This window comes from Petromyzon marinus, chromosome 28 (genome assembly GCF_048934315.1).
Source record: "Petromyzon marinus isolate PM22_M1 ecotype Great Lakes invasive population chromosome 28, UKy_Petmar_22M1.pri1.0, whole genome shotgun sequence".
Classification (NCBI taxonomy): Eukaryota; Metazoa; Chordata; class Hyperoartia; order Petromyzontiformes; family Petromyzontidae; genus Petromyzon; species Petromyzon marinus.
Genome location: NC_133694.1, coordinates 3191994 through 3211369, shown reverse-complemented (window position 1 = coordinate 3211369; position 19376 = coordinate 3191994). Strand labels below are relative to the sequence as shown.

The 19376-nt window shown below is 49.9% G+C and overlaps 1 protein-coding gene across 2 annotated transcripts in view; it reads right to left on the bottom strand.

Annotated features, from left to right (window-relative positions):
* Nucleotides 1–19376, bottom strand: part of DISP3 (dispatched RND transporter family member 3) — a 246057-nt gene that overhangs the window by 156448 nt on the left and 70233 nt on the right. For both annotated transcript variants that reach the window (XM_076070260.1, XM_032961968.2), the window contains 2 exons: nt 6933–7078; nt 2657–2962 (listed from right to left, as the gene is read on the bottom strand). In XM_076070260.1, coding sequence (XP_075926375.1) covers nt 2657–2962; nt 6933–7078 — 452 coding nt within the window. The remainder of the gene's footprint in view (nt 1–2656; nt 2963–6932; nt 7079–19376) is intronic.

The window sequence follows — 19376 nt, the reverse complement described above, 5'->3', positions numbered from 1 at the left end:
CAGTGGACTGGTGATGGGTGGGGTAAAGTGTTGGTACTCCCACCTCTCCCAAGATATCTCGCTATCGTGGAAAATTAGGCCAAACACCCTCTAAAAGGGCTCTCTAGAGCACCCTCTAGTGCAAGCCCGTTGTTCAGCACTGGCGTGAGCAAGTGATTTCAGGGCTGCAGCTTTTCCCGTATTATGGTTACCATGTCACTTGGGTGAACGAAATATTTTTCATTCTCTCGGTATAGTTTCCTTTTTATATTATCGCGCACTTTATATACAGTGACACAGATGGAGCAAATGGCTTCATGAACCAAAACATCCCTACTTATTTTCCCGTTTTAATGTTTCTATTTCTCCCCCCCCCCCCCCACCTTTCTCTCTCATATTCCCAGGGCTTGCTCACAGAGGCACCATTACAACCGGGCACTGTCGTCACGACAGAGCCCATCCTCTCCTGGAGAACAACACGGGGGTAAGGCTTTCGCAAATTTGAGACCGACAAATGATGGGTGTGCAAAGTGGAGTAATCGCATTGCCTCGTGCAAAGCGGGCGGGCGGCGTCAACAGACGCTCACGCGTTCGTGGGAAGGCGGGAAGGTTGGGGGAGGGTGGGTTAGGGGGTGCAAGCCAGCGAGGGAATGAGAGGAGGGGCATGGAGGTGACTGGGGGGGGGGGGGGAGTCGCAATTGGAACGGGTGCTCGTTAAAAGCAAGCCCAGTGGGTTTGTTAGCGATCGCCTTGTCGCTCCACGCGCCGAACATCGAAGCCCCACTCCGAGGCGGTATCCATGGGGGGATTCTGTGGGAGCGCGATGGTCAATAAATTCTAAGTGGAATTGGAGCAGATTGGGTAAAAATTACGGTCGCCCATCACACCTCGCACTCGCTCCGAAACGCTGTTGGCGGGGAGGCGATGGGGAGGAGAGATTCGCGCACGCGGTCGCACACAAGCGCAACACGCGCGTGCTCTTATGTAAACGCGTGCGTTAATGACAAGGGCTGCCACTCGCCACTAAGTGGCGGTGATGTCACCACGGTGCGCGTGTTGCACCAGCGCCGGTGAACCTTGAGGACACGCGGCGTGGTGGAGGCTTGCACACAGGAGGGTCACTTGCAAACGCTCGCACGGAAGCACTAAAGGCAAAAATGAGGTAGCCCGTGAAGCCTCAACAGACTGTTTGGGGCAAGTGCTTCTGTTTGCGAGCACCTATGAAGACCGACACGGCACACGAGGGAGTGGGTGGCCAGCACCACGCCCGGCCGCCTTTGTCTCTCGAGTGGTGATATTTGCACACCGCACCAGGGTACTCATTTGAGGCCGAGTCGACCTAGAGGAGGCCCAGGACCAGTTCAGATAATCGTCACCGGTGTTGGCGGGAAGGAAACTCGTGTACGCCGGGTTCGTAGAGCAGCGTGCTAACCGCTGAGTATAATAGTTTAAAACTACTGGACCTCACAAGGCGCTGAGGAAAAAACTAAAATAAACAATAAAAAAATACTTGGCTCATACATATTTACACAGGCAGCGGGTACAAACACATTCATGGACGAATACCTTTTTGGGGAAAGTGAAGTTTGCGAGTTTCTATTGAGGCACGAACGACGCACGAGGCCGTTGTGCAAGATACAACACGACGGACAGATCCAAGGACTGAGAGCACTTGCCACTGATGTTGGCCGTGGCCGGAACTCGAGTTTCCAGGTTCATAGCTGAGTGCTACAACACACCACAACCGCCGCACGACGCACACACGCCGAACAACCACCGCGCGCCGCTGAATGTCAGCGCCGCGAGTCACCACGGCATCTTTGTCGGGCTCGCTACGCTTCTAGGCCACGCGAAGCGTCAACGCTCTGCCCACGTAGAGAAACGAGCCACGGGCACCACAAGTCACCGACCGCCGACGGCACGCGCAACCGGAGGGGTTGAGACGGCAGTTCGACCTCGTGGTGGCGCGGTGGGCACCCAGCGCCCACGGCCGTGAGCCTCACCCCTTGACCCCGCTCATCTCCCCCCCGGAGCCAGACTCGGATGTCCGGCGAGGGTCAGCGTATCACGGTTTGGTTTCCGGTTTGGTTTCCGGCTCGGCACGGCAATCGCCAGTGCAGAAGTCCACCCCAGGGGGCTAGGTGCCCCCGCGCTGGCTCGGCTCGGATGTGCCAGTGGAAAAAAAAGGCTACTTAATGGGTTCACTATTATTTGTATTTTACCAGGTAAGATCCCACTGGGTTATATAGCTTTTTTTTCAGAAGTGACCTGGCCACAAATGGTATCTCAAAAAGGTGGCTTATCATCGTGTGGAAATGTACAGCAGCCAAATTACTCTAAACGCGTGATGTGGATTCTAAATGTAGAGGGAAAAACCGGAGGACCCGGAGAAAAATCCACGCGACCACGGGGAGAGAGACACGCAAACTCCAAATACACAGCAGGCGTCTAGGTTGGGATTGAACCCACGACCTCCTGCATACCAGGCAGAATGTGTCCCGCGGCGCCCCCACTGAGGTCCACGGGGACGAGCCACACTCACCAAGCACGACCCAGGGAGGTGAGCCACACTCACCAAGCACGACCCAGGGAGGTGAGCCACACTCACCCAGCACGACCCAGGGAGGTGAGCCACACTCACCCAGCACGACCCACAGGGAGTGAGAGCCACACTCACCCAGCACGACCCAGGGGGCGCGGGTAGCGGGCCCCGCGATCCACCGCACTAGCACCACCTGCAGCGCGTCCTGCAGACCCTCGCGGCCCCCCCTGCGCTCGCGGCTCGAGTCCCCTCCGAGCTGGCCGTCCGGCCTCCCGTCGTCCTCGGGGCCCCCGGAGATCGCGTCGCCGGCCTTCACTCGGCTCTCGTCTGCGGACTCGGCGGCGTGTCCTCCGCCGCCTCCCCCTCCTGCTCCTGCTCCTCCTGCTGTGTCGTTCTGCTCCAGGTCGAGTGGCGGGGAGTCACCGTCCGACCCTTGAGACTCTGCAATACGAACGGCGAGAAGGAATTCGCACGGCTTCATTCCATTTGGCACGCGCCTGTAATCCGGTTTTAATGGCCGTGTCTGTGCCTAACACGCTTAAATTCAAGCATGCAAACAAAATGTGACCCGGAGTTTAAAATGACTGCAATGAACGACCGAAGCTGATCCTGCCAGAAATTACGATAAGTCTTATTTGTATAACTGGCGTTCTGTGTGTGCTAACCATCACACCGCGGCAGCATTCCTTCCGTCAGCAGTGGCGTGAAGAGGTAATTGCAGGCCTGCACCTTTATCACCTTTACCATCTCGTTTGTAGACTGGGTTGACAGCACTGAACGTGATTTTCTGATCGCTGCCCTTTTTCCACGGCCAGTAGGAAGTGTGCGAGCCCAGTCTTCTTGTCGTACCGCTGATGTTAATGCAGAGCAACAACTACAATTTCACATTTACGTGGGTCAAGCCAGATAACCGCGTCAGGAGTAGCGGAGTGTATCGCTGTGATGTCTCCTTCGTATTTGTGGATCGGGCATCACGTCGTTATACGTTGTGCGGTCTGTTCTGGATGACCACAGTCGCACACTGGAGAGTTTTTTAATTTTCCGTTTGTGCATCAGGTGTCCGCACCTGCCATGGGTTTGTGCAGTGGATTCGATATAGGTTGGACCATGAGCTTCGTGGAAGATCAACCACCAGAGATCATCGGCGTTGGGTCTTTCACAGTGCTGGCTTGGTACGGTCACCAAAGACCACATTCCTACCACGGTAGCATGGCCTGGCCAAACCAATCCCAGTCCCCAAGCCCTGACCCCGACCTTTTTCATCTGATATGCATTCGCATTTAACGGCGCAGAAATGAGGTTCCTTATGACTCTCGTGCTAAGTTTCTACGACCACTGGCAAGCAAGATCAGGGGCCAGGGAATGGCCCAGAGCTGGTCCGGACATCCCACTTCTTGTCCATTGACACACATTACCCCACCACCACCACGCGCCCCATCGTTTCATACTGCCATGCGCTGGGTGATCGAGTCAAAGCGACGTTCTCAGCATTGAAAGTCCAGCGTGCGAGCCGTCACACCAGGGCACCATCCTGGATACTTAAAGGGAAGGCAATTAAAATGATAATGAATACTCTTTGACACTCCCAGACCCATCGAAGATGAAAATCACAACTAAAACATCGGTCATCGTCATTGTTGTTGGCATCATCTTCACGACGGCAGAAATCATTAGCAGCACATTTTGATCACGATTGCCTCCACCATCGTCATCATAATGGTTACAAGCGTAATCACCACCAACATCATTGCAGGTCCCTGCGCCCCCGCGCTCATTAATTTTTAGAGCGGAGAGAGAGGTAAGGGAATATTAAGTTGTCAGGCCTTGTGACTGAGGGCCCAATATAGAAGCCTCTATAATTACACTTCACCTGTTGCTCAAAGATTGCCCGCATATTGGGCAGACAAAGAAAGCAGCATGAATCATTGTAAGCCACGGATACTGCAAAACGGTAGAGGCACGTGTACAGGCACAAAAGTCACCAACGTGCCGAACTTCATCGGATCTTGGAAAGCCAAGCAGTGCTGCTCCTTAGTGCTTGGCAGAACCCTCCTGGAAAAAAAAATTGTCTCGAGACAATTTGGTGGGTGCTCACCAGGGCATCCCGTGTGCCGTAGGCATGAGGCTGTGAATCGGCCAGGACATGGCAGGACAGCGATGAGTGCAGGTCACAGGCGATTCAATGTTTTTTTTTAATCGGTGGATTTAAACGATCCGATTTTCGATTTGCAATGTGCATTTCGGACACTTTGAAATAGCGGGCTATCGTCAGCACAATTGGCAAAGGGGTATTTTGGTCGGTCACAGAATGACACCCAATCAGGGCTGCAATCTTACGGGAACAACCGCCACTGCACAATTGGTGTGAGATCAGCTGATGTACGCCCAGGTATCGCGGGGCCATTATTGGTATTGGCGACGGTGCGTGGAAGGCCTTCATCCAGCAGTGGATAGAACTACAGAAGACTGCGCCGATGACGTGCACGTACCGCTTACGTGGAAGCAGTCGACGGCTCACGCCGAGACGGATCTCTTTTGCAGGGTGTGAGGCTGGCGGGAAATTTCGTGGCGGGGGGTGCCGAGTTCAGCGAGCGACAAAAAACGACGATGGCACGATAACATTCGGAGCACTACACCGTGACGGTAAATTAATCTGAAACAAAAGTGGAAGCCAACTAAAACGGCGCAATTAGTAGGAGTGTACGTTTACATCCTAATTAAAGTGAATACATTGGGTAAACATTGAAATGTTAGCCTTCACAAGTAATTAAACATTCTACTTAAAGCACCGTTGTGACAGTGCCCTATATCCATCCTAAGCAGCGAAAAACAAAGATGCTCAGGACAACAACGACAACAACAAAAACTCCTGCAATGCAATCGATGTTTTAATCACAATTAAAGCGCTGACCGACAGTCGAGTTTGCCCGCACGATTGGCTTCTATAATAAATAAAAAATGTATCTCATCGCAAACGAGGCCAAATCAAATAGACAAAGTAGGGCGTGATTACATTAACCGTGGCACGGCGTTTAAGAACAAACATCCTCAATACATTGTTGGTCCCTCCCACCCCAATGCATTCGTACGACAACAATCCCCATTCAGAGATGTCGCACAGCGGTGCTCCACATGCTTCAGACTATGGCTACGGGAGAGATTTTTTAGAGGTCACCTCCCAAAAAATCCTACCGAGAGGCGCACCCCCCCCCCCTCCCACCTTATTATCCTTCACACAGCAGATGGGGCAAAACTTTTCCACGCACTCTCTGAGATGAAACTATTTGGTGATGCTTGCTGCTGCTCTGGAAGTGGTGTACAAGCCCCAAATCAACAACTCGCATCCGTCGAGAACACTTCAGCCTTAAAAAGCTCAATTATAAAACTGGTAACAATTCGGGCAATGACCCTTCCATTTGTGGCGAGATGTTAACTACCTCGCCTGATATACAGATGGTCGTGGGTTCGATCCCGACTCTGACGCCTGCTGTATATTTGGAGTTTGCATGTTCTCCCCGTGGTCGTGTGGCTTTTTCTCCGGGTCCTTCGGTTTTCCCCTCCACATTTGGAATCGACATCACCCCGTTTCGAGTATTTGGCTGCTGTACATTTCCACGTGATAAGCCACTTCGTTGAGCTATCATTTGTGGCCAGGTCGCTTCTGAAAAAGAGCTGTACAGCTCTTACCTGGTCAAATAGAACGTAGTTTAGTTTATAGTTTATTTGTGCTCTGAAGAAGGAACATTGCCCGACACGTCGCTTAAATATGTTTTTCCTTTTAAAGCCACGGTGTTATTGACGGACGTAGTCGGCAATTTTTTAAAGCATGTTTTTTTTATTGTCTTTCGACATCCCAGCATACAGTGGGAACATCAAAAGGAGGCACAAACGCATAACGTATAATAGGCCAGGGCGTAATGCACCCTCAAACATTAGGGAACGAACGAGGGCACCCAGGCTCGCTGCCTTACCGTGGTAGAGGTAACGATCAGGAGCAGTGAGTTTAAGGGGGGGCGGGAAAAAAATGGAAAAATGGGGGGGGGGCAGGGCGGGGGAGGAACAATGGAACAGAACATAACCCAAAATAAAATAACATAAACGCCGATACACTCTGCTACTCCTGACGAGGTTATCTGGCATGGCCACCTGAATGTGAAATTGTAGTCGTTACTCTGCATCTACGAAAGAAGGAGAACAGGGGAAGAAAGAATGCCATGAAGAAGGGTGGCGTAGTATCCAGACTTCATCCCATCTCCCTTCTCCCCGGGCCTCCATTCTACCGGCTATCCATGCTGCAGAACGTGTTCGACTTTTTATTTCGTTAACTCTTATTTCGTGGTGTCGTCTCGCGCGCGTGCGTGCGTGCGTGCGTGCGCTCTCTCGCTGCCGAGGGGGTGGGGGGGGGGGGTACCTTCATCGCCGACCAACATGTGCAGCAGCGGGATGTCGTCATCGAGGTAGGAGTCGGGCTGCACCGGCAGGCCCGCGGGCCCTCGAGGCCGGCCCGCGGCGTCCTCACTCGCCGGCGCCTTGCGCGAGCAGGCGCGGGCCGACGCGCTGCGAGCGCGGTCGAAGGGGTCGGTTCGTGTGGAAGAGGCAGAGCAACAACAGCGAGGTCGGCGAATTAAGAGAAGCCAGAATGAATCAAGCCAAAGTTCACGGCCAGTTGCTCAATTGTTCCCTTTCCACTCGTTCACGGGGGGTAGGAAAAAGCAGAACGCGACCTGAAAAGAAAATCGTTAGGGAGCGCTCCGCACTTGATTTACTTCGTTATTTGACATTACATTGATGCGTTTGTCAGCCAACTGCCATTCCTAGCCGCCGCCGCCCATTGTGCCCCACTTTGTAGGCGTTCCACCTTGGCAATTCCCCCAACTGCATGAATATATTAACCGTCATGAATTCCACCAAAGACGAAGAAAGATCCCCCGTGTAGCCTGTAACAGACTGTCCGGGGCAAGCGCCGTGAGCGAGCAGCACCTACGAAGGCCGGCACGGCGGCGCACGAGGAGGTGGGGTGGTCAGCACCACGCTGGACCGCCTTCGTCTCCCCAGTGACGATGTTTGCTACGCACAGCACCTGGTCGTCGACTGGGGCTGAGTCGACATTGGGGAGGCTCGGGACCGGTTCAAACAATCATCACTGGTGCTGGTGGCCGTGAAAAGGAATCAAACTCGGATCGCTGGGTCAGCAGTATAAAGCCGAAAATAATACACTCATTGCCACACAAGAAATTCCACTTTGGGGAAAAAAAATGATGTTTTTAATCTCACACTGTTCCAACCGGGTCCTGCGTGGGTTATTTTTAAATGCTCCTGTATTTCTGTGCCAAAACAACACCGACCGTGTGCCTCAAGTGCAAATTGAAAAACCTACAGACGTGCGCAATTACAATTACTTAGGGGATGCATTCCTGAGGTTATCCGTGCGTCTGCCTGTCCCTCGGCGAGGTAACAAGTGCACCACCATCATTATCGAGCGGCCGATGACAAAGGCCAAGTGCTGAACTCAACGGCGGCAACCGCCACGGAAACATCCGGTGGGAATAGAATCATAAAGCGTTCGAAGGACTCCCGGGAGGGGGCCGATCCACGGGATTTCAAAATGTCTATTTTTTTCGCTCCCAATTAGCCTGGCATGGTCACACGCGCCTCGGATATTGGCGTTCGAGGAGGCGAGCGCTTGTGGACACCGTAGATTTGCGAAACTATCACACGGGCGGGGCGGGGCGGGTGGTGGATGGCAGTGCAGCAAGATGGACCCGGCGAGTCCTACGTGTGGGATTTCGAGCTCGTTTCAGTGCGGCTCGCAGATGTTTCGGTTTGTACCGCGTCCTTGTTGTTGTTGTTGTTCAGCGTGATGTCCGACGTTTCGTCCCACGTGCTGGCAGCACTCTTCTCCGGAACTAAATTGAGATCAGCATGTGGACGTGAACGGTTCGGACACGATGCCGAACAACACACGGGAGAACTCGAACACACATGGGAGCGATGCCTTCCACATGCGTGGAGCATAGAGTGCGATCCCCCTTGTGTCTGTGGGTTCTCTCTGGCCACTCCAGTTTCCTCCTCCCACGTGGCCAAATGCTGATCAATGGAATTGGCCAAACATTCCAAAAGCAGGACCCTCCTGTAAAATAATCTTTGGACACATTTAAGGTTTTCCCGGAAACACAAAAAGGGCATTTTATGGTGGTTTAAAATTGATTCTTATTCTGACAATACATGCATCATATCACGCAAATCGGAACACGTTGTGAGTGATAAGTTCACATAGACCTGCTGTATTCTTCACAATGATAAAAAAATGACAGATAATTAGATTAAAACAGGACGATGCATCATGACCAATCATAATCACGACGAGGGGGGTGTGGGAAATCATTACATTCATCGGATCATATTCAGAATTTACAGCCCTCTGTCAATCCACTGCTGGATGAAGGAATCCCAACACCATTTAAGTCGTGGCGGTTATATTCTTGGTTCTTTCGGTAAAGTCACGTAGAAGGAAAATAAGAAAATAAGAAAAATAAAACAATAAAATTATCACGACGTTTCGATTGCAACACAAGCAATCATCATCAGGTGTGAATCCACAGCAAGAAAAAAATGTAAAAAAAAATGTTTAAAAAAAATGTTTTCAAAAGTTTTCTTGCTTGTGTTGCAATCGAAACGTCGTGAGAATTTGATTCTTTTATTTTTATCATTTCATTATCTCCCTTCTACGTGGTGACTTTACCGAAAGAACCAAGAATACGAATCCCTGCAGTCACGAAAGCTTTAAATCTAAATCGTGGCGGTTACTTGCCCACACCTCACACCACGCTCGGTCCGTGCGAGTGTCGGTGGATCCGGGTGCCGGTGACGCGTCAAGCATCACTTCGCCGCCGATGTTAGCCGTGTTCGGAAATCGAATTCGGATCAGCAGGTTCACAACGTAGCGCCCATGAAGCACGACGCCACCCATCGCGCCACCCCACGTGCCCGGTGTGAATTGACGACAGCAAAGCCGACGGTTGATTCGACTGCATCAATTTCCTTACCGAGCTGAACTCATTTACATAATCTATTTAAGCTACGCACAATGGTAATTGAACTTCATTAGTCTTTTTCCTGAAGCTTATTGTTGGTACACGGTTAGAGCTCTCGCACACCAAGGTTATAAATGTACGAATGTTTAGATGTAATAATAATAATAACTGTTTTAAAAAAAAACAGAGCAGCCACACAAAGATTACATGCAGTCAGTACACGTATGGAGGAGAGGGACAAGGGAAGGCATGAATATGGTCAAGGATAATCACGGAGCGGCAGCCAAGGAACGGAACTCGTCTAAGATTGCCACGACCATGAAGACGCATAAGATTAAATAAACGCTCTTGCGGGGTTCCCAGGTGGGACTACCGCAGGGTTGTGAGAGGTAGCAGGGGAATCGGGTAGGCATTCATCCAGCTGTGGATTGACAATGGCTGACGATGATGACGGAAATGGGTAGGCCTTCATCCAGCAGTGGATTGACCATGGCTGACTATGACTGCATGACAATGATGATGATGACACCGCACCGTCAAGCGGCCAGAAGTAAACAGCACGAACAAAATCGATCGGATTGCAACACGTTTCTTGAATTGGGCAAGGTTATTAGGGGAGCTTGAGGCGGGGGGTGTGGAAGAGATGACGGGAGAGTGAACGCCGTTTGAGTCCCCCCACCACCGCCCCACCCGGTGTGCCTAACGGGGCTTGAGCGGCTCGGCTCGAGTCGTGTGCCTTGCGAGTACCGCCGCATTGCGGTGCCTAATGAGGCGTCCTCCCGCCAGAGGGGGAAAGCCTCCAACTGCGCGGCCACGGCCAAGAAGGGAGGCGGCGACGGCGGCAATGCTCACGATGAAGCCCTCTCAACCTGAGGCCACGTTTGATTCCTCTCTTAAACGATTAGCGTGGGGGTTGGGGGGGGGGGGGCTCTCTCCCGTTGTGTCAATGGCGAGCGACACTGCTGCAGGAGCTCCCCGGTTCGATCCCGTCGCGGGTTGAAATAAAAAAAAATTAAATCCTCCGTGATCGCTCCACGTCAGTCCGCCCTAGCAGCGTGAGCGGGTAACGACCACAGTTGGCCGATTGGACAGGTCGCGAGCGGTGAGGCTAAAACTAAACTACGTTTTATTTTACCAGGTAAGGTCCACTGAGCTACGAAGCTATTTTTTTTTTCAGAAGCGACATGGCCACAAATGATAGCTCAACGAAGTGACTGATCGCGTGGAAATTAATATTGGCCAAAAACTATAAATGCGCGTTAATCTAAATGTGGAGGAACACAGAGAAAAATCCACGCAACCATGGGGAGAGAGAGAGGGAGAGAGACACACACACAAACTCCAAATATACACGCATCAGGGTCGGGATCGAACCCATGACATTCTGTATACCAGGCGAGGTAGTTAACATCTTGCCACCGTGGGTAAAGTGTGGGTAACTCCCCCCCCCACCCCCAACTCTCCCGAGACGTCTGGCCACCATGGACGTGCAGGAGGCCCTGCTGTGGAGCCTCACGCCAGCCGCCAGCAGTGGCGTGAGCAGGCCATTGCAGGGCTGCACCTTTACCACCTCTTCTCCCTCTACAGGGAGGGAGAGGAGGTAGCAAAGATGTTAACTACCTCGCCCGGTATACAGGAGATCGAGGATTTGATCCCGACCCTGATGCCTGTTGGACATTTGGAGTTTGTGCGTCTCTCTCTGTGGTCGCGTGGATTTATCTCCGGGCCCTCCGGTGTTCCCCTCCACATTTAGAATCAACATCGCGGCGTTTCGAATATTTGGCTGCTGTAAATGTCCACGTGATAAGCCACTTCGTTGAGCTATCATTTGTGATAGCCAAGTAGCTTCTGAAAAAGAGCTATATGCTGTAAGCTCAGTGGGCTTTCCCTGAGAAAATAAATTAAACTTCATAATGAATAAAAAGTTTTAAAAAATGAACACGATTGCTTGTGTGGCGATCGAAACGTCGTGATCTATTATTTTTTCTACCTACGTGACTTTACCGAAAGAAACAAAGAGTAAGTTTACAATAGCTGTATAGTTACGGGTTGCAAAAGCACCCTCAAACACCGTTAAAGGATACTACTTAAAGGGACGGGCTTCAATCAAGTTTGGGAACAATCATTGCATATGCATGGAGTTATGTAACGCAAAACCCAATTTGCGTTTTTCTTCGAAAGTATTTAATCAGCAGTACGGAAGCGGGATTGTAGGGCAAAATGAATTTGTCAGGGAAAAAGTAATTTGCAGATTTGTAAAGACGTTAGTCCTCATGGCTCTGGTTTGATTGAGTCTGCAAGCTTTGGCCAACTATACCGTTGTTCAGCGTGGCCAGTTTTCCATAGGGCGAGTCGCGAATATCAACACAACCGCATACGATGATCTCGTTAATATTAAAGCACATCTGTGCGGCAGTTATAGTACCCCCCCGCCACTCTCGCCCACCCCCTCCCACTAGACAGAGCTCTCATGGACAAACGCTCTAAACCTTCGTTGCAAAGCGCAAAAACCATTGAATACAGCACTTAACGATTTCAGCCTCCAACAATGTCCACAGTGCTTCGATGACTCGACCATTCTCGAACGGTCCGCAGTGCTCTCCAATACAATTCAACAATTCATTTCATTTGTATACAATCATTGAGGCAAATGCAGCGACGTGAAATTCGCCACGAGAACCCAATGCATGCAGCACACCTCGATCGATAAGAACAATAAAACATCGAATCTTACAGAAACATCATGAGCAAAATCGATTTTAATCAGTGAATCAATGCATCGCGCTACACCACTCCAATTTACCAAATTCTATCACGAAGGTGCTAGTGGGTGTCGCATCACGGGACGCAGAATCCAATTAGACCTCTCAAAGAGTCACGGCGCCCTTCGTGGCATCACAAAACTACTTCTGAGACCTCTCCTAACGACCTCTGGCTAGAGAGAGTAATGTTCGCCCGCATGACAGTCAATCATATATATTTCTTAATTCTCACAAGGGCTGGAATTTAGCCAAATTGAATGCAAAACCAAAATTTAATGTGCTAAGGGGCGAGGTTTATCTGTGCAGTAAACTGGTGGCCGGGCTGACACCATAAATTGTCTACACTTCAGAACCCAGTTTAATCATCGGTGGCTGCCTGGATTCCAACCCAGGCTCTCGGTGGTGCTAGCTCAGGCCTTTGACCTCCGAGTCACCTGGCCACCCCCTACACCACCACCACCCCCACCCCCTACCTTAATGGACGTCAAAATTTGTATAATTTTCTCACCCTTTCTCCCTTGTTTATACAGTTTTGTTAGCTCCATTAGCCTCAACATAATATTTGCATGCAACTTGCATATCATTAGCATACATCGTTATTATCAATCCACCAGGCACAAAATGTGGTTGCGTGTATCGCGAATGGGCGAAATTGTTTGACGCGCCGATAAAACCCCACCCGCAGTGTCCACTGCTTTATTCATTGCTGCTATGTCGTAATTAGTAGCAACATTGGACTTCCAAATCCAGTGGTCGCCGGTTATATCGCCTGTCGCGTCGGTGTTAAAACAATAGGGAAGCTTATTAAACCCCCACCACCCATCCTCGGTCCACGCAGCGGTATAGACGGGTGGACCAACATTGAGTCAAGTGGCAGATTTGAAGTTTTCGTGACTGCAGGGATCCATACTCTTTGGTTCTTTCGGTAAAGTCACGTAGGTATAAAATAAATTAAATCACGACGTTTCGGGCGCAACACAAGCGTCCGTCATCAGGTGGGCATATAGGTAAGAGAGGGGGGGAGGAGCCTCTTGTCACGGCAGCCCTTTTGCCCACTTCAGCAATTTGTTTATTGCTGTGGTTGTCCAACCTGATGACGGACGCTTGTGTTGCGCCCGAAACGTCGTGATTTTATTTATTTTATACCCACCACGTGACTTTACCGAAATAACCAAAGAGTAATGAGCCAAGTGGTAGATTGTGCGTGTTGCGGATACACAGTACGAGTACTCCAATCGCTTCCAATACGAATGGACAGCGTGAAAGAATTGGCCCAAATACCCTCTTAGAGGGGCTCTCTAAGGCCCTGTGTAGTGGAGGCCGAATGGACAGCGTGAAAGAATTGGCCCAAATACCCTCTTAGAGGGGGCTCTCTAAGGCCCTGTGTAGTGGAGGCCCCTTCTGCCAGCAGTGACATGAGCAACCAAGTCCCGGCCTGCACCTTTATATATGTATGTATATATATTGTTGGTTTGGAACAATCATAATTCTCCCTTTGGATTCCAGAAGTGCACAGTTGGGTCAAAGGGAGCACACACAAATTAAGTGCAAAGCCACCTTGTCACGCCTTCATCTCGCGCCGCTCCTGTGCAGCATTTGCACAGTAAAGCAAAGGGCAACGGCATTTTACGGGAAGGAAATATCACTTAAGATCACATGAACAATGTGTTACACACACGCGTACGTGTGGAGCAGTGGAGCGGTGGATCATGCACACACCGCGCTACGAAACCCGGCTAACCCCGGTTCCCGAGGCTCTCTCGTTCCCCTTTACAAACCTGCACTGACCAGCGTGGTCTTCGTATGGTCGAACAATCCCCGTGACCGACTCAGCATAGGGAGAAATGGATCCGTCGGTGAATTGACAGAGGGATTAAAATAATAATTATGTTGTTAGGAAATTGACAATTGCTTAATTAAAATTAATTCAGTGCTTCAAGTGACTTTGTACAAAAGTGGTTTATTATTCAAATAGACACCACTAAATCCTGCAGGAACAACAAAAAAGAAGCACCGTTTTAATGATGCGTGCAAATTAATACGCTCAACCGATTGATGTGTGAAGGGTAACGGAGTAAAAATGACGGGACAAAGAGGCGTCTGATGAAACATGGAACGATATAAACGGGAAGATAACGGAGACAAGAAGAAGGTGGAGGGGACCAGTGGCCAAAAAACGCCACCTCTCACGCCACCTCCATCAGCTCTTGCGTAGCGTCACCGACCGCCGCGTTGGAGGAGTTTTGTTTGTTATTCGTGCTTACGCACCACCGCCGTGGACGGTGTCATTGCACACGCAACGAAAAGTGCTCGAGCGAGACGGCGGGATGGCACGCGCAAGTAACGTACACGTTGAAGTTCCTTCGCACCGCACCCAGCCAACCGTGCTCAAATCAGAGTTGCGTGGACAAGGACAACAAGCTAAAACACAGAGGGAGAGATGACGCTAGTGGGCACTTTGCTGATACCACCAGGGTCTACATACATAGGGCACCTCGACGCCCACGGCAAGGGGATTCGCAACATCAATGCGACCCACCAAATCCTCGCCTCCACAGTGGCGGATTATGGGCGAACGTTGCCACGTGACCACCGTCACCACCGTCTGGCTCGGTGGTGCCGGGTAAATGGGTGCGATTGTGAGAAGGAGAGCATCAGCTCGTGCGGAATGTTTACTTGCCCCCAGTAAAAGGGTTAATCCTGAATGTAAATTATTTTAAAGTGTAATGGTACATAATGGGCCTGTCAGTTTGAGCTTTTTTCCCCCTTTTTGAAAATGACTCTGTCCTTAATTCCTGTGACAATATTACCATGGGCACGTTCAACAGCAGAATGCATTAATGCGAGTGAAAAGTAAAGAAAAAAAACATTTTATGACCACACATTACACATCCCTCCCGCTAGCAGCCTTTGTGTGATAAAATGTCTTATTTACACAGGTGACAATTTGGATGCGGTGGGCGATGGGGTGCAGGGTTGGCTGCCAATTAAATACCTCTGTGCAAAAAAATGTAATGATGGAACAAACGATTTCATTTAAGGAGGAGGATGGGGAAGGAATGAAGGGGTGGGAAAAATAAAATAATCCATCAACAGAGAGAAGGCGCAAATTAGCAAGCGTACACAATTTAAAATCAACGCCTTCCCTCGATGATAACGCAACTTCCCGCGAAGAATGATGATGAGATAAAAAAACAACAAAATGAATAATTTACACAGCGCATGATCTCTGGAAGAGCGGTCGATTGGGCCGGAGGGTTGTGAGCGTGCCTGGTGGCGGAGCATGGGACGGGGCAGCGGCGGTGGCAGGGGAGAGGGCGGCGATAATGTTATCACCTTCGGTTTAAATCTTAATAGGCTTTCTTAGAGGCAGGGGATGAGGTGTTATTAAACTGATGGATTGGGTTAGAGCGGCGTGGATGTGGCGAAGTTTTTCCCTCTCGCTCTCCCCGCTCGCCCTCTTCGACTCTCCCTCCTCTGGCTTCACCCTCGCGTCTGGGTCTCGCCGCGTGTATTTTCCGCCTGGATTTGTCGCCGAGGACTCTCGCAGCCGTGCGCGTTCGTGTCCCCCGCACGACGCCGCCGACGACGCCTCGGGTAACGGGAGACTCCCCGGCGCGCGGGGCTGAACGTGCGGAGGCTCTCTGCGCCCGTGCGCGCGCGTGCGCGTATGTTAGCGCACGGTACGTGACAACGGAACTAGTGCGAAGGCTAACCTGGGTGGAAAGAAAGGAATAATCGTGCATCTACTCTGCACAACGTACATTTTATTTTTACACGTTTTCAGCGTTTTTATAGAATAATAATTTTAAAAAAAATACGCATTCACGTTCTGTCACCGTCACAAACACACACACACACATGCTCCGAGCATGCTGCCAGATTCCTGACGTGAGAGGGTTTGCACGAGTCGAAGAAGGTAGTCGATGCGGTAGCCGTGTTCATCATTTCTGCCGTACTGCAAGACTCTGGCTCGTCTCCAACTTTATTACTTCTCTTTATTAGTGACCTGATATCACTCGCAGGTGACGGTACACTTCATGCGTCACATTCATTTAAATAACTGGCTTTAAGTAATGCACATTTAGCTGCCCAATGGCCAGAAACCTCAATGTGAATTAATTACCGCCGACTTTTCTTATTTGGAGGCGACAAAAAAAACGTATCCGCAGTTATCTTTCACACCTTCTTTGGTGCCGTGTGTTGTTGACCGCTTGGCATTTCAAGTTTTCGGGCCTGTGCTCAGCAACCGTGATGCCATTTGAAAGAAGGCTCACCGCTCTCTCTTCACCTAAGCAACGTAAACTGAAGCGCCACCGAAGCCCCCCCCCCCCCCCAAAAAAAAACCCCCCTCTCAATTCTCCACTGCCCCGCAGCTCCGCATCTCTCTTCCCATTCTAATTTCTCTCTCGCGCGCTTCGGCTCCCCCCCACCCACCCACCTACCCCGACCTGATGCACTCCTCCTCGCTCGCTCGCTGCCTCAGGGTTACCACCGCCACGCTTCACTCGTTCCCACCACCCCTCCACCAAAATATATATATACACATTTGTAGGCGAATCCATTTGCGCCGCTCGCAAATCGGGCCAGAGCCGAACCCTCAATTGTTCGCACGAAATACGGAGCAGAGCACAGAGGCTTCCTTCCACAGCAATTCCAGGCAGGATGAAAAGACTCAGCGCCCATGTGATTATTGGGTAAAATACCGCCTTGCTGGCTCCCAACACCTCGTCACGTCATCACACACATCACCAGTGTACTGCTCTTTTAACTCGCCCCCCACTCTCCTCCCACACTCACCTTCCTCCGATACCACAGCGCAATTCCACACACCTTACCAACTTCACCTCCCTTCTATATCTCATTGCTCGCCACGTCTCGAGGGTTATTTGGCCTTTATATTTTCAGCATCAATCCACAAGAAAACAAAAATTCGGATCATCCAAAACTTCGTACATTTAGGCCCGAGTTTCGGATTTTCACCTTTAAAATCGAGATTGTGTGTGTGTAGGTGGACGTGCGGCTATGGTCGTGCCCATTAGGCGGGGAGAGGAGAGGGCGAGCAAAGTGGCGAGTCATGGAAAATAAGAGTGAGACATTGGAGAGAGGCTCGGCAGTTTTAAATAGCGACGATTGCCATTACCGGAGAGAATGGATTTTTTTCTCGCTTTCAATGGAGCAGTTTTCCCCGCTAAATCACCCAGCAAGATGCTGCCTTTAAAGGGCTGGCGTGCATTTAAATAAGCCTCATTCTTACGCCTTCCCTTACACTTTCCATAAGCACCGATTCTCATTTCATAGTTTGTTTAAAGGTATTGTTTCCATCATCTGCGGTTGACAAGACGATGAAAGTGTGAGGCTGCGTGGAATAACTTGGCTCGGTTTTTTTTATTCCTGAAAGGTTTGCAAGGTTAGCACCAACGGTTAATTGAGTGAGCTCTTATTTTTTTCGGATCATTGCCTTCATTTAACCAGGTGAGAACGCATTGAGATTCGTAACCACCTTTAGGAGGCAGGCCTGGACAGTTAATAGCCACAATAGGACAGTTATTAGCATGTTATATTCAACCATAATTTATAGCCCCTACTGGATTAAGGCTTTCAGAAGTTGTGTTGGTTACGGAGGCTATTTCACCATACTTCACCATGCTGGTTAGTGAGCATTGGTAAAGAAGGTGATTCGAGGACCATTAGCCATAATGGCCAGGAATCGAACCCAGGTCCGCCAGGTTCATAGCGCAGTGCACTAACCACTGTGCCACCGCTCCCCAACCCAATTCCATTTATTGAAAACAGAATGGCCAACTCCTCCAAATGGCGACGTCACAGGGGTTAACATTACCTTCACAGCAGGTAAAAACAAGCGGAGATGTACTTGCTAGCTGTGGCGGGAATCAAACTGTGTGTAAACTGGCTCGGTTGGCCAGAGCGCCCGAGGGCAGTGAAACGGGCCAATAGATAAGCGTACTTTGCCGCTTGTTGCAGAGGTTCGTCGCTCGAATTCCAGCAGCCGCCCTGGTTAATACTGCCGGTGTGTACAGAATGTTGTGTACAGCATCAACCACAAATACATCTGCCTCACGATGGAAATTAAAAAAGAATCAAATTCAATAAATAAAGTTATCCATGCATGCCGGCGTGACGGTTTACCATTTTTTTTTTCTTTACGAATTTGAGGAATTATCCGCACATTTCTAAATTTGGTAAAACCACACAGCAATATCATCCCCTGCTGGCAGACTATACTCATATGCGAAACATAGCCATGTGCTGTGTAATAAGAATGGCAGGAATACCAAACGTAATCAATTACTATGATTTCATTGAAGACGGGTGCAAAAACGATGATGGCAGATGGCCATTACTGGCGAGTGAAGCATTTTGTCTTGGTGGGGTGAAGAGGAAAAAGGCAGAGACAGAGTGGATCGCGAGGCTTTAAATCCTATAAATGGCCCACCACCAAATGTATGAAATCGCACCTGATAGATTTATTTAACAAACTACCGTAATTAACGTGTCACGAGCCAACAAAAAAAATGCTACAGAATAATTCCCAAAACCCTTTTTAATAATTCACAGCCCCCGGAACGTAGGATTAAGTGTAACGATCCCTTTCGGAAGCTTCGTCAAACCTCACGATTCTCGAAGTTATTTTTTGCCTCACGCAAAATAGAAGTTATGCATGGCCATAAATAAAAAGTGATGTTTTTACTGCGTAGCTTTTCGCGGTCGTGCTGTTACCACGTGCAGTTTGGCATGATATCCTCCGCTTGAGTCGAAGCTCCCAGCACAAAACGTCAGAAATTGTGCCGAACAACACGGGGCTCGATCCCCAAAAACACACACATCACTAGAACAATGGTTGCTATTTTTCCATCCAAATTTCCCTTATTTTAGGCGGGGGTGGGGGGTTAAACTTACACTTACAACGATCAATAGGTTTCCATCGCGAATGAATCAATGCAACAATGAATGAATAAATAAATATGAATAATGGTGCCATAGATCATCTCTGTAATTTATTGATTACATTTCTGGCGCTCCAACCGGGAAGTGAGG